Source organism: Colias eurytheme, chromosome 11 (genome assembly GCF_061535395.1).
Source record: "Colias eurytheme isolate Ceu_HAF_F1 chromosome 11, ilColEury1 Martin Lab GWU primary, whole genome shotgun sequence".
Taxonomy (NCBI): Eukaryota; Metazoa; Arthropoda; class Insecta; order Lepidoptera; family Pieridae; genus Colias; species Colias eurytheme.
The window spans coordinates 11,180,450-11,206,559 of record NC_142990.1 but is presented as its reverse complement, the minus strand read 5'-3'; the positions used below and the strand labels follow the sequence as shown (position 1 = coordinate 11,206,559).

Here is a 26,110-nt window from a genome sequence, read left to right as displayed (position 1 = left end):
AATTTTCCTAGATCAAAAAGTGTTTTACTCTTTACACAATATATAGATGGGGTTTGTTTTCAGTTTGCTTATTACAAGATCATAAACTATTGCTTATATACATTTTTCACTTACTATAATAATATCTGAAGCTTTTGGCCGGAATTTGAATAGTCAATCATATAAAAATTTAAATGAAGGAAGAACTGAGAACTGGAACCTCATAGTTCTTTAATTAATTTAAAACAATATTACTAAACGAACACATTTTCAAAAGCAAAACAATCTTAATATATTATGGCTTTCTACGCCTATTGGTGTACTAATATCACTATCAGAACGGGAGCAAAATAATTTTGATTTAATTTTCACTTGCAATGATTTTAATGAAACATTCTATCATATTACTTTGTCCGAGCCAAATATTAAGAAGAGAGCATACATTCTACAGTGTTACGACAGCTTTTCCCATAATAAATTTCATTTTATATCGCTCTATGTTTTCATTGCATACATTTAATTATTCTTTTTCTGTTCTCGTCCCGCCAATTAGTGATCATTTTGCTTGTTTACCTTTTACCGTGGTTGCCTGGAAGAGATCACTATTAAGTGATAAGGCCGCCAAAATAGTGGTACTCTGTTCTATATTGTGCAAGTAGTTCTAAGGCTTCTGTACGACTGTTCTATACAACCATGTACAACTATTAAAGTGTTAAATAAATAAATAATAAAAATTGATGATCTACAAATCCTACACAAATATTATAAATACTTTGCCCCCATATTCTGATAACCTTCTAACGCAGTAGCTATATTATACCTTTGACCATATTTTGGACACTTAAATTATATTCAGCTACACCATAAATATACTTTAGCAAATCTTAAAGAGCGCTTTTCACTATGGGACTTATTCGAAAATATTACAAAGGCAAATTCAAGCTTGGCTTGGATCCAAAATATTTTAAGATGTCAAGGACTTACGCTATTAATGTAACTCTTTTGCCTCGCACATTTATGTACCATTCAGATTGCAAACAAAACCAAAAATGTGATGTATTTATATTTTACGAAGAAGATACTATTCTATTCTATTCATAGATATACAATAAATCGGCTCTTATTGTCTCACTTCATACATCAAAAATTTAAGTTATTAGTACGCTACAATTTTTTACAGCCTCTGTTGCATTTACGTACAGTTTTAATGTATTTTTATTATATTATGAGACTGGTAGGCTTATAACAGAATTAACAACAATTATGCATAACTTAGATGTTGTAACGCCCGCAGATTCACTGTTAATTTAGATTCATACGTCATTCATATTATTGCCATTAGCATAAGACTTTGATTGGCGTGTATTTACATCACCTAAAGAAAATCGAAAACATTTAAACCATCGATATGTTTAACAATAACGTACTGTAACATCTTCATCTTAAGTACTTAAATTTAATAAACAGGCACAAGTACCCAATATATATTAGTAACATTTCCCTTAAAACGAAGTGTGACAAAATATTTAATAGCTGATCTACTAACTAACCCGACAAAGGCAGTCGCATCTACCTATATTTACATAGAAATAACGCCGCGGCTCTCGAAGGTAAAACCACGCATCCTGTATCATCACATACATCAGTCTCAGAAAATGCCGAGGCTTTAACAATGTCACTAGTTGGCACCACTATTCGATCATATTCGATCTGTCATTTCAGTGGAAAGTATAAGTTTTAATCCATACTAATATTATAAATGCGAAAGTAACTCTGTCTGTCTGTCTGTCTGTTACTCAATCACGCCTAAACTACTGAACTAATTTGCATGAAATTTGGTATGGAGATATTTTGATACCCGAGAAAGGACATAGGCTACCTTTAATTGCGAAATATGTACCACGGGCAAAGCCGGGGCGGACCTCTAGTAAATTATATTTTTAAAAAAGAAAGACATGCACGCAATACTTTAATATTGGTGCCAACTAGTAGCATTTAAATATCCCCCAAAATTCAAACCTGGCAAATCATTTCTTAATCATAGTTAAAATCTGGTCCATTCGCTTCTTTGTTTGATCTTCTTGTTAGCAATACTTTTCCATTTTTGTTATCTCCATTTGTATTTTCATAAGGCACTTTAAGACTCATTTTGCCATTAGACCGACAAATACCATTCTCATTATTATCACATACGTTATTGCCGTTCAAATTTATATGGTCGTTCGAGCCATTCAGAGCAGCAGCTTTGGCACATTCAATTCTTTGCTTTCTTGCGTCATTTTTACTCTTGTAACTCTTTGAATAGAAATTCAAAAAGAGTATCAGGAAAATGATGACGTTTGAGGATATGAAGAAAGTGAACCCGGTAGCGTACTGGCATCTTGGTGAATGATATGTCCACGCGCAGTAGGCAAGCATCAAGACAAATTGCGTCTGCAATAAGATAAGCAAGTGAGGTTAGTAAGAAAAATTTGTGTAATTCTATTATTTTTTCTTCTAGCTTCAAAAATCGTGTATCAAGGCGTCATAATTATTATGACTCGATAAAAATGCAGACTTCGGGCTGTATTTATGTTTTAATTGAGAATCAAATAATTTAATGATTTTTTTACTTCTTCATAACCACGGTTATTTTCTTTTGCTATCGTGGTGATAATTAACATATAAAGAAGTAAAATCATACTGACCAACTGCATCTTCGTGACGTACTTCTTCCACCATAGATACTTCTGGAACTTGGGCCCCAAACCAGACATGAGATAGTAAGTATACATGACGACGTGGACGGCAGAGTTCAGGAGAGCCAGGATAGCCCCTTCACCACCGGCTGCAAACTTCAGGTAGCTCCAGGAGTACAAAGCCATAATCACATGGTGGTAGACGTGAAGGAATGTTAGCTGAAAATATGACAGATATTTATATGGACATTTTTTTTAGGACATTATTACACAAATCAACCTAGTCCCACAGTAAGCTCAATTAAGGCTTGTGTTGTGGGTACTAGGCGACGATAAATATAATATTTAATAAATACATATATAGATAATAACACCCAGACCCAAGAACAAATAATTGAGTTCATCACACAAATATTTGCCCTGACCGGGGATCGAACCCGGGACCGTTGGCTCAGTAGGCAGTTACTTTACCACTGCGCCAACCGCGTCGTCATATGAATAAAGTTTAGATTTCTTATGAAATAATCCTACTAATGTTATAAATTTGAAAGTTGTAAGTATGTATGGATGTTTATTGTTCACGCAAATACTATTGAACCGATTACAATGAAATTTTGCACTTTACATAAGTTTATCCCGGAAATCTATTCGGTTTTTTTTCTTTGAAAACGCGGGCGAAGCTTTAAAGAACTACAAAATTTTAAAAAACTTAATAATAAACATGTTGAATATTAGAGACTAATAATTTAGAATGGACTCGCTTTAAAATAAACTAATGTTATTACCTGTTTGTCTTTCTTTCTTAGAACAAAAAATACCGTATCCAATAGTTCCGTGAACTTTGCAAAGAAGTACCACCAGCCCAGATCTAGTAACTGAAATAGTAAATTAAGTCAATTATTATTGGTTACTATTACATTAATATATTGCCTATACTGTATATATTGATAATCTTTATTATTTAAGAAAAATTAAGAATGGAAATGAAAATCAGCTATATATAGAAATATATAGACTAGATATCAATAATTATGTACTGTAGCTTAGCTTTATTATTTTGCAACAAATTCTTGTGTTCGTGTTGTTTAAAGTTTATAAAAAACGTTTGAATTTTGCTTACCAAAGGATTTTGCGTATTGGACGGATAACGGCACCCTGCATAAATTATGCCATCCCTGAAAATGTTTAACTTGAAAACCTGAAATTAAAAAGGGGTTGGTAAAAAAGCGGTTCCTACACTACATAGCAAATATTGTTTTAGATTACATGCAAAAAGGGAAAGATATTTAGTACTGGAGTCAACCTTATTGTCCTGAATAAAGTTTAAATAAATTCAATGGTTTGGTTTATAAATAGTTTTCATTTTAAAGTTTATTTGCAGTTTGAATTTATTGCAACATCAAATAAAAAATAAAAAAAATTACTCGGACACTCGAGGACAGCCGCGGTAAAGCTATTACATAGCATCGCATCGCTGTGCCGGTTGGAGTGGGGGGTGTTAAGTTTTTTCGTTACGGAATTTTTACATTCGGTCGCCGCGCTCAAAGTCCGAGATAAAAGCTATGCAATAGCTTAATAATTAAATGCAATAGTTTAAGTAAGTACCTTGATACATATCATAGCAGCTAAAACCACTTGGGCGGCATTATAATAGCTGACCAGTTTGGTTATCTGTAGGGGGGCACGGTTCTTCATCAGCCGTGGTCCAATCTTCAGGAAGAAGAGGTATGACACCACCACAGCCAGCAGGGGGAATGGACTCGACATCATGAACCAGGAATCCACTATTGCACCTGAAATATTAGAAATAAACGATCGCTTTTAAATAAATTATGGTATGGCTATTTATGACTATTCCCTATTTATATTGAACTAGCTTTCCGCCCGCGGCTTCGCCGGCGTTTTCAAAGAAAAGCCCGTTCCCGTAGGATTTCCGGGATAAAACCTATCCTATGTCCTTTCTCGAGTGTCAAAATATCTCTATACCAAATTTCATGCAAGTTGGTTCAGTAGTTAAGGCGTGATTGAGTAACAGACAGACAGACAGAGTTACTTTCGCATTTATAATATTAGTATGGATGTTGATGTATGTTTGTAAAGCAAAAATATATTTCAAAAAGTAAAGGTTTTTCAAAAATTTTTTTCAAATTTTTTTACATGGTTGTATAAAGAGTACTTGAGTGGGTGCGCATTTTACAAAACTATTCATTATTCGACTATTACTCCGTATGAAATAATATTTAATTAGACGAATAATATATTGTAAAAAATAATATGATTGATAATATTTTAATGCAAGTAGTAGACTATAACGTTCAGTCAATGTAGGTTTTCCTTCAAAGGGAATATTAATATCCACGCCATCTAGTGAACTCCGTCGAAACTACGTTCCAAATGCAAAAGCTCTATTAGTTACATTTTCAACATGTTTTATGTAACAAATAATCATTTAACCTATGTACTTATAGTATTATTATTTTTGATTCCTTGCTTTTTAAGTCTAGACTTGGGTAATTAGGTTTACGCTTAGTGTTAGAAAAATAAAAAGCTACCAAATGGAGAATCATATTGAAATGTGCCTGGTTGATATAGAAGGTAGAGATCCCTTCATTTTTAATGACGTATCCCCATGTCACCATGCTGTTTTAAAGCAATATTATTTCCAACATGGGGAAAGTAATGACTAAAGACTTTTATAGTCATATTTTGTGTAAGCGCTGTCATATGTGTACACTGGAAATAACACTTCTTCAAGACATCATGGTAACGAAATTGTTTGATACAAAATGGAACCAAACACTTACTTTTGCCGACCTTCAGCGAGTCCAAATATCTATCGATTTTGTCTATGTAGCTCATTGTGGATCCAGTTGTGCCTGTAATCCTGGAATTATAATAAACCAATTAGTTTTATAACACACTATGTGTAAAATTCATTTGACAGTTTGTTTTTTTTTTCATGTGTCAATGTAACGACAGTTTTCGGCCAGTGATTTTTATTGACATGATACACCTTTAAGTTTTTATAACATTTCAGAAGTCTAATGACCGCTCTTAATTTTATTGTATGCGATGTTATATTATGTTATGTTAGCATAAATTATTATAACTATCAGGGCATTGAATAAGGGGTTAGCTAGAAAAAAAGAATTATAATATCTTTTCTGTGTTTAAATACTTCCAGACGCATGTAACTATTACCATGTGATACATTTAGGATTGTAATCTTCTTCTTTCTTATCTTCTTTCTTTATATATAAAAATGAATCGCAAAATGTGTTGGTAAGCGCTTAACTCGAGAACGGCTGAACCGATTTCGATAATTCTTTTTTTATTATATTCCTTGAAGTACGAGGATGGTTCTTATGTAGAGAAAACGTAAATATTATGTATCACGGGCGAAGCCGGGGAGGACCGCTAGTAATGATATAAAATCGCACCGAATAGGAGATTTTCATATTTAGAAATGTGACTTATTTTGAATACAAGAACTACAAACACAGAAGAATGTAAATAATTATCACTAACAGTAGTTTTATCTATAAGTGCAGATTGGCTTATAATAATACGGTAATACAAGGCTGGAATTTACTATGACCTATAGGCAGGAAGCCAACAAAATTCACACAAATTGAATTCTGCGACTAGAAAAATCCTAACGCGTATTCGTATAAATCTAATAATATTTCATTATTACTTTCTATCGAGGTTTTACATTTATTTGACTGACCGGTTGGCTTGGTTGGTCCTGCCTTCCAAGCCAGAGGTTGTGGGCTCGATTCCCACCCGGGGCAAATATTTGTGTGATGAACATGTTTGCTCTGTGTCTGGGTGTTAATTATCTAAGTATTCATTTAAAAATTATATATATGTATGTTTATCAGCCATCTGGTTTCCATAACACAAGCGAAAGCTTATTATGGGATCAGATTGTGCCGTGTGTGAAAATTGTCCTGAAATATTTATTTATTTTATTATTTATTTGTAACTAGCTTTCCGCACGTGGCTTCGCCCAAAATCTTATAAATTAAGTATATACTAAAACCTTCCTCTTGAATCACTCTATCTATTAAAAAATGTATTGGGGAATGAAGGCAGTCCTCACTCCGACTAAAATATAATATTTTTATTAGACCATATTGTAAAAACTTCGAAACATTGCGTTCAGTAATACAATTTAAACTAAATCAAGTTCAACATGAAGTCCTTAACATCTAAATGGGAAAATGATTGCAATGAATCTCAACATCATGAGTGTGCTGCGTCACGGTCTGTCTGGTAACCCACGCTCGTAAACTATGCGAATTATCTATACTAATATTATAAAGCTGAAGAATTTGTTTGTTTGTTTGAACGCGCTAATCTCAGGAACTACTGGTCTGATTTGAAAAATTCTTTCAGCGTTAGATAGCCCATTTATCGAGGAAGGTTATAGGCTATATATCATCACGCTAAGACCAATAGAAGCGGAGCAATGCGGGTAAAACCGCGGGGCACAGCTAGTAATTAATAAACAGCATTTGAAATATGTATGTCTGGGTATGATAAAATAAATATTGGAAAATGTCACATTTTAAACCAATTTTAATTGAAATGTGAATAATAAGGAAAAGATCAAACGGTTTGTCGAAAGTAGAAACAACCGGGATATTAATTTTGGCATAGAGACATAAATTCAGGGATCACGTAGGTACATATTATCCGAAAGTAAAGTAACTGTTGTAATCGTTCCAGTTATTCCTGAGATCGGCGCGTTCAAACAAACATACAGTTTTATATTATTCGAATACATACCGTTTAAATCGGGACAAAATTATTACCTAGTACTTTAAGTAAATATCGTTAAAGACCCTTTATCACCTTTCCCAGTTATGCTATTCAATACAGGACCGTTACGCACATCATTTGTCACTAAGACAGCTTCTATACCGATTTATTTCACATCAACAGCTTTCTAACCAAATCATTATAGTCTAAGAGCCGATGCATTGTTCTTGATGACGTTTGCTATGTGAATATAATACGAGTCATTCGGATTAAGCACCTTGTTATAATGATTAGCAAATTGGTACTGCTACTGTGTTGTTATAGGAAAATGTATAGGTATGTATTATTCGATGTGTGATGATAAATTTGATTTAGAAATGATTTGCGTTAAATTTAGTATAAAGTTGGTTGGGTAACTTAGGTAATTATTTTTGTTATCCTTCTCTGTATTCAAAGTTCAGCCCTATTTTTATATGCCTTAAAGTAGAAACATACATATTGATCTAACTTAGGCCATTGATTAAGAAATTTATTCAATAAATAAGTACTCTGAATGAATCGTCTTAACATTAACTTCACAAACTACAAAGATATATAAAAAATTTCAAATTTGTGCACCCTTGTTGAATTGGGCAATCGTAATCATTGTAACGTTAAATTTAACTAACAGTAAATATAATTATTCACATAGACGACATCAATATAATTGTATGTATTATTATACACCAGCTCTCAGTCTAAACAAATTGTAAGTCAAGTGATGGATTGTAGGTCGAAACGCTTTGAACTGAATCCGGTCAATGTCCATTGTATTTATGTGCGTTACAAAATACACAGTGACTAGGAAAACTAGTGACATATATAAATAACCCGGTGGCTCAGTGGTTGCTGTTGCGACAGGTTTGATTCATTGGTGTCAATATTTTTAAGAATATTTTTTATAGGGCATGAGTACATATTATACATTAATGAAGATTGTTTTTGCAATTTAAAAATGTAGGTATGTTACTTATATTATAAAGATAATCCGTATTATAAGTAGTATTACTTCCCTAGTATTTCATAGTGTAAAGTTACATGGAGTTCTATCAAAGGTCTAAGAAAAGAACTTGAAAATATATCCCTCGTTCTTCATCTTAAGAAACTTTTTCCCAGAGGATCACACACAGATTTTGTATAAAAGCTTCGGGGAGAACATCTAATGAACATATGCAGTTTTGCCGCTAGTAGGCAGTTCGTATGTTTTTATTTTTTAATATAAATTTGCAGTATGCAACTTATTATTTTGTAGGATATAAAAAAATATAATCAACATGCTATTAATAATTGTCCTAAATGAAAAATATTCTCATACCGTCAATCAAAAATTTAATATTTCATTCTGTCGATTCTTCACGGTTATACTACTGAACCGATTTAAATTAAATTTGGTACCAAAAAAGTTTGAGACCTGAGAAAATACAAAATATAATATTTTTCAACTTGGAAATGCTACGGGAACGGGAAACGGAATATGCGTTTTACTTTAATTACTTGGGCGAAGCCGCGGGCAGGAAGTTAGTCTTAAACTCCAGTCTCCGTCTGATTAATCCAGCATTTAATATGTAGGTATATTAGCTGCTTAAAATAGCGTCTACAAGCAATCTTTGATTTAAAAATCGCGTGGGCTCGCCTCGTAATGATCTAATCCATCCTTATTGTCTAGATATGTAATACTAGAGGTCCGCCCCGGCTTCGCCCGTGGTACATATTTCGCAATAAAAGGTAGCCTATGTCCTTTCTCGGGTATCAAAATATCTCCATACCAAATTTCATGCAAATTGGTTCAGTAGTTTAGGCGTGATTGAGTAACAGACAGACAGACAGAGTTACTTTCGCATTTATAATATTAGTATGGATTGTATTAACGATCGCGATGTACAAGGGTCAGTGTAAACAATTGAGATTCTGTCTCTAGTTACTGACCTGTTTGAAAAAAAATACTATTATTTTCTACATTTACTGCATCGTTTTCTTGCTTTTTATAAATGTATTATTATACATTACAATAGCTGCTATATATTCAATAAAGTTATTTTCATTAAAATATTTAGATTTATGAACTACTAGTGGTCCGCCCCGGCTTCGCCCGTGGTACATATTTCGCAATAAAAGGCAGCCTATGTCCTTTCTCGGCTATCAAAATATCTCCATACCAAATTTCATGCAAATTGGTTCAGTAGTTTAGGCGTGATTGAGTAACAGACAGACAGACAGAGTTACTTTCGCATTTATAATATTAGTATGGATATAAGCAATAGAAGCGTGTTAAAAACTTCATAGATATAAATATACAAAAAACATTTACTAAAAAAATTTTGTTGCTTTTTCAAACTATAAAAAGAAACGTTTTCATTTTTACATAAATCAAGGATTGATAATATATATTATTGAAAATGAACTATTTCCGTATACCTACATTACGAAATTATGACTAAAAATTACTAACATAACTGTATAGACTACAAGCCCGCATAGGACAAAAATATGGGTCAAATGAACCACCAGGGGACATATCTAGAACGATAGCAGAGCAAAAAATAATAAGATTCATCACTATGCCGTCACTTGTAAGCTGTCCAACTGAGTGCAGATGAGAATTGAAAAGTACAGGTAGACTCGGTAAATTTTGGTCATATATTTTTGTACGGCATTCTTAACCATCGATAGATCCATTAAAAATAATAAGAAACCGCTCAGTGCCGTACAAAAATGGTGGTCCACCAAGCCGGAATTTTTATTTAATTTCCGAGAGTTACCGGGGGTAAATTTGGTCATTTGACCATGTACGGCATCTGTGTCATACTATTGCTATACTGCTTTTAATCCATTATTCCGCAACGCCGTACAAAAATCATGGGGACAAGGGGAAAAAATCGAGAGTTGCAATCCCCTCTCTTTCCCCACTCCACGGGGTCATTTGACTAAGTACGGCTTCGGTTCCAAAACATTATCTAGCACTCAAAAGTACTATTAAAAGCAATGCCGTCAAAAAATAATTGTTCTTTTAAATGTATACCAATAATCATCTTAATTTCATCGAATTCTTGATACAAAGAGCTGTAAGGTCATTTGACCCTGTACGGGAACTTTTTTTTTAACATGATATTGTAAAATTCAATTGTTGTATAGTATTGCCGTTCAAAAGAAACCGTTCTAAAAAAAGTTATAGAGAAATGCGAAACCAGAAATTTTGTTAAAGTTTAAACATCGTAGATTAATGAAATATAATAGTTTTCTACACTTTATCCGTTGTTTTAAATAGTATTAACATAGATAAATTAGGAAAAAACGATGCCGTACATTTTTGTGCAGACCACATCTTTTAGGCTGATGAAAGCGACGAAAGCTACAATTTTAAGGGTGCTTTATGGCCATTTGATACAGTACGGCATTAACATATTTTTACCCAACTACGGCATGTATGTATGTTCATCTATTCCCTCGTAACTTCTAAACTACTTATCAGAATTCGACAAATGACATATCATTAGAAGCGTCTGAATTGTTCACTGGATAACCAGCGACCAGCTAGCTAAAGGCCATATGGGGTTTCACAAAATCTAATGTGGCGCCCTCTAGCGGACAAAACATACAGAGTAAAAAAATAAAGTTAAGATAAATATGCAGTATTTGGTATCATTTGAAAGCGCTTTACTTGTACATTTTGAATATGTATATATTACTAGCATTTGCTTGTGACTTTACCTGTATTCATGGACTGATTGCATATAATTCACATCTTTTCGTTCATAGCTTTTTTATTAGTTCATCAATTTAACGGAGTCCATTCCACCTGACTCCGACTTTCCAAGGTGATAATTAACCACCTCGAGTTTCTTAATATTAATGTATATTTATATTTTATTATAAAAATATAAAGCAAACATTTCGTTATATGGATTTTTTTCTTTTTCAGATTTTTCCCCTTTGAACCAACGAAAATGTACGGCACATGAAAAAATATTATCTATGCATAAAATACTTTAAAAATAAATTTATTTCGTGTTGTGTCAAATGACCCCCTGGAGTGGGGAAATAGAGGGGATTATAACTCTCGATTTTTTCCCCTTGTCCCCATGATTTTTGTACGGCGTTGCGGAATAATGGATTAAAAGCAGTATAGCAATACAATTTTATAGAGTTTTCCTACTTTTCATCGTTTCAAGCCATTATGGTTGAAATTTTTAAGGTGAGCATTTCACATTAATTGGAAAACCTTTTACCAATTTCCAATGAATGCAAAAATCCTTTAAGTTTTTCTATATAAATTAAAATTAAATTTTTATTTTTATTTATTACATATAACAGAATAAGAAAAAGTTACACACTACAGTTCGCAGTAAGTAATAAATACCTTGTAAATTCTACACACAAGTAAAAAAATAAAACGACCAAATCATACTCATGCTATTTGCGTGGAAGCCACTACTAAACACCATGTACATACATCGTTGAGTTAATTATAAAAGCTCTATTTTTACAAGAAATTAACTAAGTGGAGGCGTTTAGGGGTCAAGGTCTCAACTCGATAGAATTCACTTAGAAAGCGATAGCTTGCTGCAATGCGTCAAATCCTTAGGTACAGATTCACTGCATAGACTGGAATTTTGTACATTTATCTAGTTGAAGTTTTACGTATAGCGTATCTAGGTACTCTATACAGTGTGTCCGGACATGACATACCGATATTTGAAGGGGCTATTCTCCAGGTATTTTTATCGACAATTCAACCCCTCTACAGTCCCCTACCTCACCCCCCTCAAAATGGCAAGCCTATCAATTCGGATAGTGAATTTATGAAAATTGTAATAACTACGAAAGTGAGTGTCACAAAATACTAAATTTGGTTTTATTTGAACAATAACAAGTTATTCTAGGGACCACTAAACAAATTTAATTGATAAGAGTGATGAAACATACTTTAAAAAATTCGAAAACCATTTTGAGGGGGGTGAGGTAGGGGACTGTAGAGGGGTTGAATTGTCGATAAAAATACCTGGAGAATAGCCCCTTCAAATATCGGTATGTCATGTCCGGACACACTGTATATAGGTGCAAGGGTTATTGTAGTTACGGTTAGGCGAAGGATGTAGATTCGAATACACGTGATCGATATCATTCTATTAAAAAAATGTCAAATATTTTGTCGTGTAGGGCATTTAATAACATACTTTGTGAAGAGTTGAAGATAGCATTCATATATTGGCATCAATTCTATACAATGCAATATTCATGGTATATCAGGGATTAGTAATTCATTAATTTATATTTTTGTTATTTATTAGCGCTTAATGTAATTTTTGTTTTGCTGGCACATTAAAATGTATTTATTAACTAGCTTTCCACCCGCGGCATCGCCCGCGCAGTCAAAGAAAAACCCGCATAGTTCCCGTTCCCGTGGGATTTCCGGGATAAAACCTATCCTATGTCCTTTCTCAGGTATCAAAATATCTCTATACCAAATTTCATGCAAATTGGTTCAGTAGTTAAGGCGTGATTGAGTAACAGACAGACAGACAGAGTTACTTTCGCATTTATAATATTAGTATGGATAAGGAGGAACGCTGGCTCTTAAGATAGAGATAAGCTCTAGTTTAAGAGACAATGTTCGTTATTATGTATCTAAGCTTAAAGTTTTTGACAAAATAAAGATTTTTATTATTTACATATTATTATTATTTATTTGATGTAGATAATAATAATATGTATGTTGTTGGGATTGTCAGAAGATGGCTTAGCATAAAACTGCACTCAGACAAGTTAAGACTGTGTATTTACTCGTATTAGAAGTTGTTCAATCCAATGCATAGAATATGTCGGCGAAAGGTGTAGAATGTGGATCTATTTTCAAGCTGTGGGCGTTGCGTTGGGTAATCGAGCAAAGAAACACCTCTAACTCAAACATTTCTTTATTTACCACCGATTCGGAATGCGGTATCTACAGAGAAGAACCGGCAAGAAACTCCATAGTTGCTCTTTTAAATCATGTCAGTTTTACAATACAGTCATTTCTAATACAATTACTTGGTATTACAATATTATGACCACTAATAAAATAATTAAATAAATATCACAAATAAGTTATAGTAAGCTCGTAATAGATGTGCACTCGGCAACGGTCGGCGAACGAATGACCCGAGTCGTGCGCGCGCGCTGCTTTATATCGGTTCGCCGTTCGTTATTTTTTAAAGCTTCGACGGTGGCGCCGTCACGGCCATTCTGACATACGCTCGTCCTCGAGCGACTTCTGAGCACCTGGGAACAAGACAATTAAAACCATGTGCTGGTCCGGCAAGCCCTTCAGCAACCGTGCTAGTCCGGAAATCTCTCCAGATTTCCCTCTAGCGTGCTAGTCCGGAAATCTCTCCAGATTTCCCTCTAGCGTGCCAGTCCGGAAATCTCTTTAGCTTACTGTGCTAGACCAGATTTCCCTATAGCGTGCTAGACCGGATCTGCAATCCCTATAGCCGAGTTATTGGACTGGACTCCCTTCAATAACTCGCTCTCTCTTTTTTTTGCACCATTCTTTTGCTCTCCTTTTTTTTGCATCATTCTTTTTGCATCATTTTTTTGCATTATTCTTTTTGCATCATTCTTTTTGCATCATTCTTTTTGCATCATTTTTTTTGCATCATTTTTTTTTACATAATTTTTTGCATAATTTTTTTGCATAATTTTTTTTAAGGATTATTTTTTTTTTCCTTTTCTTTTTTTTTACACAACAATATTAAATCCAAACTCACGACTCTCTCCACTCTCTCCACTCCTCGGCCATACTGACAATCGTACGTCCTCGTACGTCCCTTCTTGTTTTACAGCACACAAATGAAGGCTCAACTACCGTGGACTGCAACCCAGATAGCACGCACAATTCCTTACAGGGTTTCCAAACTGCCCCGATCCTACTGACCGGTCAGAACACACATGTACTATCCTGGACCTCATGCCAGATAGCATATCACTTTCTTCTAATAAACGACATTACCGTAGTAATATTGGAATATTACTACGGTAATGCGTACAGCGTACGAGTAAACAGATGTCAGTATGCTACTGGTCAACTATGAAAACTGAAAACAGAGTGTTGCCGCAGCAAATCAGTAAAACGGTACGCAACCGTATCCTCAACGTTTGTGCTGCGTCATCCTGGCATCGCGTCATCGAGCCGTACCATTGGCCGCTGATGATGCTACGTTGCTCCATATGCTACGCAACCGCTGCGCCGTACTGTTAACTGCCTCGCTTCTAAACGCTGTGTCGTAAAACGCTCTCTGTAATTTAGCTAATTAAAATCAATCTGACATTACCTGTCGTTAATTATGATCATTGACTATAGCGCAAAAATTACAATATCTAAAAAGTTTAAAACGAATAATTCGTAACTTAACCGCAAAAAAACACAAAATTTCGACTAACTCAAAAAGTGGCAAAAGCTTGTTCTCTAATGTGGTTAAAATTCCTTAACGGTATGTTAACTTTTGAAAACTCAACTTAAAACAATTGATAAGTGTAGGCTTAAACTCATCTGTGAATCTCATATCGAACGGTAAAAGGGCTGAGCTAAATTTTAGTTTCAACGTTAATAAGAATGTACTGCTCAACAACTACTGTACAACTACCTAATTGATGTATTCAGTTGATGTCAAACTGCAGCTAGTCACAAAAACTATTATCAAGGAATTACATTAAATGCACACAATGTAAATCGATTATACTATCGAATACTCCACGTTTAGGATTTGCGTTCTTATATTTTGAAGCTACAAAATGACCTTCAGAAAACCTGGATGGATTTTTTTTCTTTTCTCTATTCAATTAAACAGACATTATATTCTGACGACAGTATGTAAACTGTAAATGCGCGATTAACCTTGAGATTATTTTTCGGTTATTATCTTTTTTTTAAACTATCGTAATATATAACGGACCCTTACGTTGATGGGATAGTTAAGAGTTTTATTTTCGTTTTTTTTTTTTTTTAAAGCAATCAAATTACATACTAAAACCGAATCTAGACCCGTACTCCAATCATAACGTTTATCTTACGCCAGATGTTTATTTGAACACACGATAATTATCTGTGACATTGTATTATGAACTGCCTAAATAGGGCCTTAATAAATTTTCTAAGTAAAAATTCAAAACGAAATGCTTCGATTTATCTTTCATTCGATCAAACTAAGTCTGCCTCATTTCATAAAACTGCATATTGTAAAAACTGTATACTGTGAATTGTTCACGACTTAATATTTTATTTATTTATTTTTTTTTTTATAAAGAAATGACCTCAAATATCACCCTAAATAAAACCTACGAAAAGTTTATTAAACCTCTAAGCACAAGTTAACGCATTGCTTTTCGTTTTTAATCGAATGGCAATAAGGCTGTCTTTGTGTAGCAATTAATTGCTATTTGTCAAGGGTATAGTCTAAATAAAAACTAACGCAGGTAGTTCAAGAAATGAATGCGGGTAGTCAAGAAACTAACGCGGGTAGTTAAGAAACTAATTTAAAAGTAATTCGCATACTGTTTTTTGTTCCGATACACGGACAAGTGAATGTTTATTGTTTACGTTCGATTGAAGTATCTGGATGCAGTGTACAAATTATTGCGCTTTCTTTCTTTAGTGTTAGCTCACAAACTAACCAACATTAAAGCAAGTCGTTACTTAATTCATCTTGAAGTCAGTGCTTACGCCGCGAAGTGTTTTTTTTTTTTTTTTTTAAATAACGTGAATTACCCACTCAAGTAAACGTGTCCCTGAATAAGTGAAATACAAGTCACACGACCTAGGTACTGATAATAATTTATCACTGCGTAACTAAGATGGGCTAAATGTAATGGAATAAGATTTAACTAACTACAAAACCGTAAAGCAATATCGCACGGCCGAATAATAACATCACTGCGTGAATAAGTCGAGTTAAATGCAATAAGATTTAACTATACACTGGTCTTGTAGGTTACAACTTTTAACAAAATCTGTACGGCCTGTAAATCAGCGCTGTTTTTATGCAGCATTTAGCTGAGGCTGTGACGATTTTCCTCAATTAATTTTAAGATAAATTTTGTTTTTGGCAATAAATTTCTTTTTCTTTCAAATAAGTTACTACATTTTTAAAAACCTTACTTTCTTTATCAAATTGCACACTCAAAGTGAAATGTTATCTACTGACCGATTTCCTACAAGAGAACATCAGAAACATAGTAATAAAAATAGTACGACTGACCAGATTCACCAGCACTTAGCCTCATACATGTGCCGAGTGGCAGCTGCCAACGCGTCGTTTCGTTACACCATAACCCTCCTCTGCCATGAACCACACGGCTTGTAGGCGCACCGCCCGCGCCACTACTACTGCGATAACGCTGCGATGCCAGACTTGTGAAGTCATGATGAAGCGCTGCTCTCCATGATACGGGGTCCGACGCGGTGGTGCGAGCGGCAGTGGCATCCGCGCAGCGCGAGGCGAAGTTGCCACCCTGCCCGCACATAACGAGCTCTCCCTTTGTCACCGGCTGCTCAGTGACACGTATGCTCGTAGATCTGTAGTATGCCTCTTCCCGTTGAAACTGGATCGAAGTGCCACGTGGTTGCGGCATTTTGTCTTTTAATCAGCGCACGCATTAATTATATCCAGGTTATCGCCACGTGCTTTCTCATTTGCTCGATTTGATCCCAATTCTGATGTCGGCGAAAGGTGTAGAATGTGGATCTATTTTCAAGCTGTGGGCGTTGCGTTGGGTAATCGAGCAAAGAAACACCTCTAACTCAAACATTTCTTTATTTACCACCGATTCGGAATGCGGTATCTACAGAGAAGAACCGGCAAGAAACTCCATAGTTGCTCTTTTAAATCATGTCAGTTTTACAATACAGTCATTTCTAATACAATTACTTGGTATTACAATATTATGACCACTAATAAAATAATTAAATAAATATCACAAATAAGTTATAGTAAGCTCGTAATAGATGTGCACTCGGCAACGGTCGGCGAACGAATGACCCGAGTCGTGCGCGCGCGCTGCTTTATATCGGTTCGCCGTTCGTTATTTTTTAAAGCTTCGACGGTGGCGCCGTCAAATATATTTTAATAGGATTGTACATCATAACTGTATTTAACACGTCTTTTCTATAAAAAGTATCTTTTTAATAATATTATGTATTGCAACTAGTGTGGTATGCTCAAGGTGACCACGTGTAGCTTCGTAGATCATGGCGTAGCATTTATGTTATTGAAATATAGATATTATTTAATTATATATCATAATTAAATTAAAAATTTTGAAAATAAATAGTATGAAAATATAATTAAATAGAAATTGTATGGAGAATGGTTATGGAAGTGTGGATAAAACAGAGAGAGCATATTACATAATTTACAATTCTAAATAAATACCTTCTAAAGATATGTCCTCTATTTACTTTAACAGTTTTAGTATAAAATATGTTAAAATTTCAATCGGTGTATTAGTATTATTGGATCTGGGTCGATATTAATTAGTAGATTTGGTTTCGATCTCAAATATTAAAATCGTTCACCCAATTTTATTCCGTAGGGATACAGGGCTCAATTTATGTCGTCGGATTATATCGAGTGCCTTTAAGCACAAACATTTATTCATTCAAAACCACTTCTGAAATCAATACTTTTCTTTCAGAAGCGCTTTTGAATCAATACACATTATTTGCTATTTCTATTAATATAGTAAATAAAATAAATAGTTTACAGTTATTATTTCATACAAACAGAGTAAATACCTCAATTTTACATTAACCATTTCTATTAGTTATTTATTTTACACTTTTTTTATAAGTTATTTTTACATACAAACAGAATGAATATCTAAACTTTGTATTAAAAATGTACGATGTACGGCATTCTTAACCATCGATCGATGGTTAAGAATGCCGTACAAAAATATATGACCAAAATTTACCGGGTCTACCTGTACTTTTCAATTCTCATCTGCGCTCAGTTGGACAGCTTACAAGTGACGGCATAGTGATGAATCTTATTATTTTTTGCTCTGCTATCGTTCTAGATATGTCCGCTGGTGGTTCATTTGACCCATATTTTTGTCCTATGCGGGCTTGTAGTCTAGTAATTATCTAATTGACGTATACAAGCCCCCGTGTATTGAAATAGACGTCGCTATTTTACCTTGACAAAATAATGTGTGCGTATTTTCGTTTTAGTCTATAATAATTTATTTTAAATCCTCGTATTATTTGAAGTATCTATTTTTAATACAAAGTTTAGATATTCATTCTGTTTGTATGTAAAAATAACTTATAAAAAAAGTGTAAAATAAATAACTAATAGAAATGGTTAATGTAAAATTGAGGTATTTACTCTGTTTGTATGAAATAATAACTGTAAACTATTTATTTTATTTACTATATTAATAGAAATAGCAAATAATGTGTATTGATTCAAAAGCGCTTCTGAAAGAAAAGTATTTATTTCAGAAGTGGTTTTGAATGAATAAATGTTTGTGCTTAAAGGCACTCGATATAATCCGACGACATAAATTGAGCCCTGTATCCCTACGGAATAAAATTGGGTTAACTATTTTAATATTTGAGATCGAAACCAAATCTACTAATTAATATCGACCCAGATCTAATAATACTAATACACCGATTGAAATTTTAACATCTTATCTTATATATAAAATTCTCGTGTCACAATGTTAGTCTGCATACTCCTCCGAAACGGGTGGACCGATTCTCATGAAATTTTCTGTGCATATCGGGTAAGTCTGAGAATCGGCCAACATCTATTTTTCATATGTACCACGGGCGAAGCCGGGGCGGACCGCTAGTAGGTATTTTATATTAAAACTGTTAAAGTAAATAGAGGACATATCTTTAGAAGGTATTTATTTAGAATTGTAAATTATTCTCTGTTTAATGCACACTTCCATAACCATTCTCCATACATTTTCTATTTAATTATATTTTCATACTATTTATTTTCAAAATTTTTAATTTAATTATGATATATAATTAAATAATATCTATATTTCAATAACATAAATGCTACGCCATGATCTACGAAGCTACACGTGGTCACCTTGAGCATACCACACTAGTTGCAATACATAATATTATTAAAAAGATACTTTTTATAGAAAAGACGTGTTAAATACAGTTATGATGTACAATCCTATTAAAATATATTATATGCATTGGATTGAACAACTTCTAATACGAGTAAATACAGAGTCTTAACTTGTCTGAGTGCAGTTTTATGCTTAGCCATCTTCTGACAATCCCAACAACAAACATCAAATAAATAATAATAATATGCAAATAATAAAAATCTTTATTTTGTCAAAAACTTTATACATGTATAAAAGCAAGTTTATATGTATATAAGCATAATTATGAACCTTGTCTCTACTAGAGCAATCTTAAGAGCCATCGTTCCTCCTTATTAATAAATACATTATGTGCCAAAAATTAAATTAAGCGCTAATAAATAACAAAAATATAAATTAATGAATTACCATGATCCCTGTTATACCATGAATATTGTATTGAATAGATTTTAGTGCAATATATGAGTTCTTCAAACCTTCACAAAGTATGTTATTAGCCCTACACGACAAAATATTTGACATTGTTTTTGTATAATAAAAGTGATCATGTGTATTCGAACCTACATCCTTCGCCTAACCATAACTACAATAACCTTTGCACCTATATATAGAGTATCTACAAACGTAATACGTAAAACTTCAACTAGATAAATGTACAAAATTTCAGTCTATGCAGTGAATCTGTACCTAAGGATTTGACGCATTGCAGCAAGCTATCGCTTTCTAAGTGAATTCTATCGAGCTGAGACCTTGACCCCTAAACGCCTCCACTTAGTTAATTTCTTGTAAAAATAGAGCTTTTATAATTAACTCAACGATGTATGTACATGGTGTTTAGTAGTGGTTTCCACGCAAATAGCATGAGTATGATTTGGTCGTTTTATTTTTTTACTTGTGTGTAGAATTACAAGGTATTTATTACTTACTGCGAACTGTAGTGTGTAACTTTTTCTTATTCTGTTATATGTAATAAATAAAAATAAAAATTTAATTTTAATTTATATAGAAAAACTTAAAGGATTTTTGCATTCATTGGAAATTGGTAAAAGGTTTTCCAATTAATGTGAAATGCTCACCTTAAAAATTTCAACCATAATGGCTTGAAACGATGAAAAGCAGGAAAACTCTATAAAATTGTTCTTTACAAACTTAATAAAATTAACAGTATTACTTAACTGTATTAAAACTAGTATTTATAATTGTTATTTTTTTTAAATAAATTTTATTTGTTTGCAACCTATAGAATATGAAGTTATTTTTTTATCTCAATATTTATAAACAGAACAAAGATTGAAATCAGATATTTATAAAACTGTGTATGTAATTAAGATAAATAATTGAGTGTAAAAAATTACCCTGACCTTTCATTATATCTAGCTAAGCAAACGTAAAATGAAGCTTCATTTATTTACTCTTTATTTCAACTAGGAAGGAGTGGTGGCTCAGTGGTGAGGACCTCGGACTTCAAATAAATAAGTCGGGTGTTCGAGACCAGACAAGCGTGCAGGAAATAAATTTAATTTTCAATTGAAAATTTAATTTATGCACAGATAAAATTATCTGTGCATGTTTGTAACATCACCACTGCTAAACGGCGAAGGAAAACATCGTGAAGAAACCGACATAATATTATCAGTGGTAAAAAATGAAAATAAAAGATTTTTTAATAATTAATAAAAAATATTCTGTCCAGGATTTTCCCAGTCAAACCATTTTTAATACATTTTTGAATACACTAAATTTATTATAAAATTGGTCTCATTCTATTATCACACCGTTGCATTTCGACTTATATTTTAGACCACAGAGATTCAAATAGTTCGACGACATGTGACATCAAGCAACCCGCACTTGGCCAGCGTGGTGGATAACAGCCTGATCCCGAGCAAAGTATTGAGAACATAAGGGGCTGATGATGATGATGATGAAGACAACTAAACGGTCATAAGTACTAACACTATCCCTATATTTTGATGTCTGTTAAAATTTTCGATTTATAAATTAAAAAATGTTGTGTGGTTTTATGAAACCACGGTAAAAGTGAAACTTAGGCACAAAATTATCGTATTTGTACGATAATTATCGTACGGTTCGACCGTCACGCGACATGCGCTACACAGACCAAAAAGTTTGAGACGATGTAATAAAAGTTTCACTTTAATAACGAATACAAATGCCGATGAAAATTTCCACTATTTATTTAAACGCTATTATAATAAATGGACTAGGAGTTTACTTTTACCCACCCTATAGTAAATTTATAAAAGGTAACATATTTTTACTGGATAAGAATCTAATCTAATCTTGGTATCTATTAAAAATGCGACATGGGAAGCCTAGACTGGAAAAAGTGCATGCAATATTTTTCTATCTCTTTATTTTGTATGTATGTTTAAATTTGTATGCATGTAAACAAAATACATGTAGTGAATCAAGAAAATATGACTTCAGCGACTGAAGTCCTAAATTCGCACCTTTGAATACAAAACGTAGTTATGAGTAACCACCACTTTTAAAAACAGTCTACACTCTACAGAGAAGAGTTGGCAAGAAACTCTTGTAATTTCTATTTTCAAAGGACAATTATTAAAAAAAATCTCACGTACAGTGAAGATTTCAATAAACAGCATCTAAGGTCACTGAACTGTTTCAAAATAACTATTATATACAGAAGCTACAACATTATTCCAATAATATTTATTTCTTTATGTTTCAGATTTTGGTCGCGTGTAAAAAGTTCCTTGACCTCTGCCTTGCGTAATTTATCTAAAGATCAAAAACCATTTTGCTAAAGTTAGAACGGTTATGAGAGCTTTCCTTGAAATAAAATATGATAGAGGTTATGAAGATTTCTTTCGGCTTACGATTATAATATTATGTTAACCTAACGAACAAAACTACCGATTTATGGATATTTTTAAATAAAAATATTATATAACTGTAGTATGTACCTATATTGTTCTTATCATCACGGCAAAACAACTTATACTATGAGTAAATGATCTTTCAGTGTTGACCTTATTAAGGCCACAAATATGCAACTATAAAAATTACTAAAACAGACTAAAATGAACAACCAAAATTCGTATTCATCACCCGACTTAAAAATACAAAAATCTTCTACAAAAATTCCATATTTTTCGCCCATTGAAATAATTCCTCCTAAATATTCAAAAGTGCTTCATTATTCTCAATAATTTTATTGTTAAGTATGACTCATGTAACGCGGAAGAACATGTCTACGGAGGGTTGAAAATTTGGGGTTCTACAGGGGCTTTGAGTGACGTATCACTTGGAACTTTCATATAAATATATTTTATTTAAACATCGTTAATTATAAATCATAATCTAAAACATTTATTTGAAATCTGGATAATATTATTATGTTTTCTGTATTTATTATAATAAACCTATTTGTAATATCTTATATATAAAATTCTCGTGTCACAATGTTAGTCTGCATACTCCTCCGAAACGGGTGGACCGATTCTCATGAAATTTTCTGTGCATATCGGGTAAGTCTGAGAATCGGCCAACATCTATTTTTCATATGTACCACGGGCGAAGCCGGAGCGGGCCGCTAGTCTTATATATAAAATTCTCGTGTCACAATGTTAGTCTGCATACTCCTCCGAAACGGGTGGACCGATTCTCATGAAATTTTCTGTGCATATCGGGTAAGTCTGAGAATCGGCCAACATCAGCTATTTTTCATATGTACCACGGGCGAAGCCGGGGCGGACCGCTAGTATATTATGTAAAATGATACCATTTATAAAAACTTGAGCAATTTCTAGGGATTTTTTGTATTCAGTAGATCTGAACATGTCTAATAGGTAAAATATAATATTAATACCCTAAAGTGATAAGGATGTACTGGCAAAATGCGTGCCGGGTCAGCTTATTAAGGTTGTTTTTCCGTAAAGCCACTACTTTTAAAAACGTTGATAAAATTAAGAAGCATTCAAAAATTTTCCTTTCTTTAACATAGAGTTACTTTAAGATGCTCGATAATTATTAACATTTTATTTGTCAGTTATACAAAATATTAATAAAAAATGTTTATTGTACAGAGAACAGCAGAATCAGAATCAGAATATTCCTAACTTACCCTAAAATTATGTAGAACTTGTACAACAAAAGAAAATATTTTTGGGAAACCCTTGAGATAATTAGGCTTGAATTTTTAAAATAAGTAGAGCTTTGTTATTTAAAGTAAAGAGCTAATTCTTTGGTGCTAAGATTAACCTTAAATCCCTAGTAATCCCTACTAATATTATAAATGCGAAAGTAACTTTGTCTGTCTGTCTGTCTGTTACGCTTTCCCGCTTAAACCTCTCAACCGATTTTGATGAAATTTGGTACAAACAATCTTTAGACCCTGAGACACAACATAGGCCACCTTTTATTGCGAAAAAACACCACGCGGGCGAAGCCAAGGGCGGAATCTAGTTATAAATAAGTTGTCACATAAAAACTTAGTAAAAAGTTATAAAATAGAGAAAGCTTTCTACATCTTTCTGTTTATATAAACGAACGAAAATACTTAACATCGCTTTTAATATTACGATTAATAACATGCGTAGTAGATTCTAATCAATATAAATTACATTATTCAAAAGTAAACATGAATATTTCGTTAATTTTACTGTATACAAAAAACACTCAAATTAACATTAAAACATTAATAAATAATATTAAAATGAATATTAAGAATTATTAGAGGGACATAATTTTTCAAACATGCATATTATATTTATTTACATTTAGAAATTTCACCGTTTTATCCAGAATTGAATTAGATTAGTAGGTACCAATGTACATTAAAACAATGTAATTATGTTTGATAATAATAACCGAAGATACATCTTCTCTTATATATAAAAATGAATCGCAAAATGTGTTGGTAAGCGCATAACTCGAGAACGGCTGATCCGATTTCGATAATTCTTTTTTTATTATATTCCTTGAAGTACGAGGATGGTTCTTATGTAGAGAAAACGTAAATATTATGTACCACGGGCGAAGCCGGGGCGGACCGCTAGTGATCAATAATTTTAAATTTTGAGAAGAGAGTTAGCGATGAAACCTAGTCCATATTACGTAAACTGAATAGAAATAAATACAAAATTTACATTACAAATGTCTCATTCTTATTTATTTCTATTTCTAATTAATGTTTATGTATGTCAAGACTTAAATAATTGGGATAATAGCCTCCTAACCTAAATTTAATTACGCAATGAAAACTATTCAGTCTGTTTATTTGCCTTAGGGCCGATTTTTCAATGCTTGGATAAAACTTATCCGTCCAATAAAGTATTCCACGATAATATTAAAATGTCACGTAAAGTGTCAAATACGGGCAATTAGAATACGTTTTTAAAATGGTAGTTTTATACATTATTCGACGAATAAGTTTTATCCAAGCATTGAAAAATCGGCCCTTAGTTTAAAATAATAATCTTCATATGAATAAATAGTTATTGGTAAAAAATGAATGGTTTTTGTCATTGTTTTGTATTTTGTAAACTGTTTTCAGTTATTATGTAATTCATCTATAACTTGATTTAGTTCAATGATGTCTCAAAGTAAATGTTATTATTCTAAAGGTATTATTAATTAGAGAATATATTACATTAGCCAAGTAAAAAAAGTAAAGGATAAATTATGACATAATCTCTTGTATGAAAAACCGCACGCAAAAATGTAAATATGATAAAAGTATATTTAAAAAATAGGGATTAAAAGACATTTTCCATAACATTAATAAAAACAACAAATACTTACGTATTTTCTTATATTTTGACAATACAAAAAGCGCCGCACGAAAGATACGGTTTTCCAAAAAGGAAGCGGTTTCCACCAAAATTAGACCTCGATATACACACTTATATACACAAATATTTCGGCAAATAAATTTACTATAATATCAAAACACTTACCGTTAAATAATATCCTTTTATGACCGTACACTTTGAAGTTATCGTGAGCACTGCGCCAGTATCGACCGGGCGACCGATAAAATACGACTGCACGCGACGCTCCTAGCATCACTCCCGTCCCAGATCTTATAATAAAATTATAGAAAGGGTCCTAGAAATGTTTCTAAGACCTTAGTACTTAAAATTATTGAGAGTAGGCCAGTGGGCTAGTTATACATATATCTCCTCTATATTATCTTCTATAGAATAAAAATGAATCGCTATAAGTGTTGATAAGCGCAAAACTCGATAACGGCTAAACCGATTTCGTTAATTCTTTTTTTATAATATTCCTTAAAGTACCAGGGTGGTTCTTATGGAACATAAGCATGTACCCTAGGCGAAGCTTGGGCGGACCGCTAGTATAATAGAATTATACAATCATATAAAATCAATACAAATGGCTAGAAAGATTATCTTGAAATTTTGTGTACTTATTGGGTAGATTTGAGAATCAGCAACATCTATTTTTCATACCCCTAAGTTATAAAAAGGGCCCAACCACGTTTACCAGGACAGCATCTCTTCTATATACATATTATTAATAAT

At 33.0% G+C, this 26,110-nt stretch overlaps 1 protein-coding gene across 1 annotated transcript; it reads right to left on the bottom strand.

Annotated features, from left to right (window-relative positions):
- Positions 1–1,144: 1,144 nt before the first annotated feature.
- On the bottom strand, positions 1,145–25,567 carry LOC149904875 (very long chain fatty acid elongase 7-like). The gene is made up of 7 exons (XM_090107368.1): positions 25,523–25,567; positions 5,462–5,541; positions 4,263–4,450; positions 3,778–3,855; positions 3,443–3,532; positions 2,667–2,876; positions 1,145–2,412 (listed from the first exon to the last, which is right to left on the bottom strand). The coding sequence occupies exons 2-7, from the start codon at positions 5,514–5,516 to the stop codon at positions 2,014–2,016; spliced, it is 1,020 nt and encodes a 339-aa protein (XP_089963494.1). The 5' UTR covers positions 5,517–5,541; positions 25,523–25,567; the 3' UTR covers positions 1,145–2,013.
- Positions 25,568–26,110: the final 543 nt, after the last annotated feature.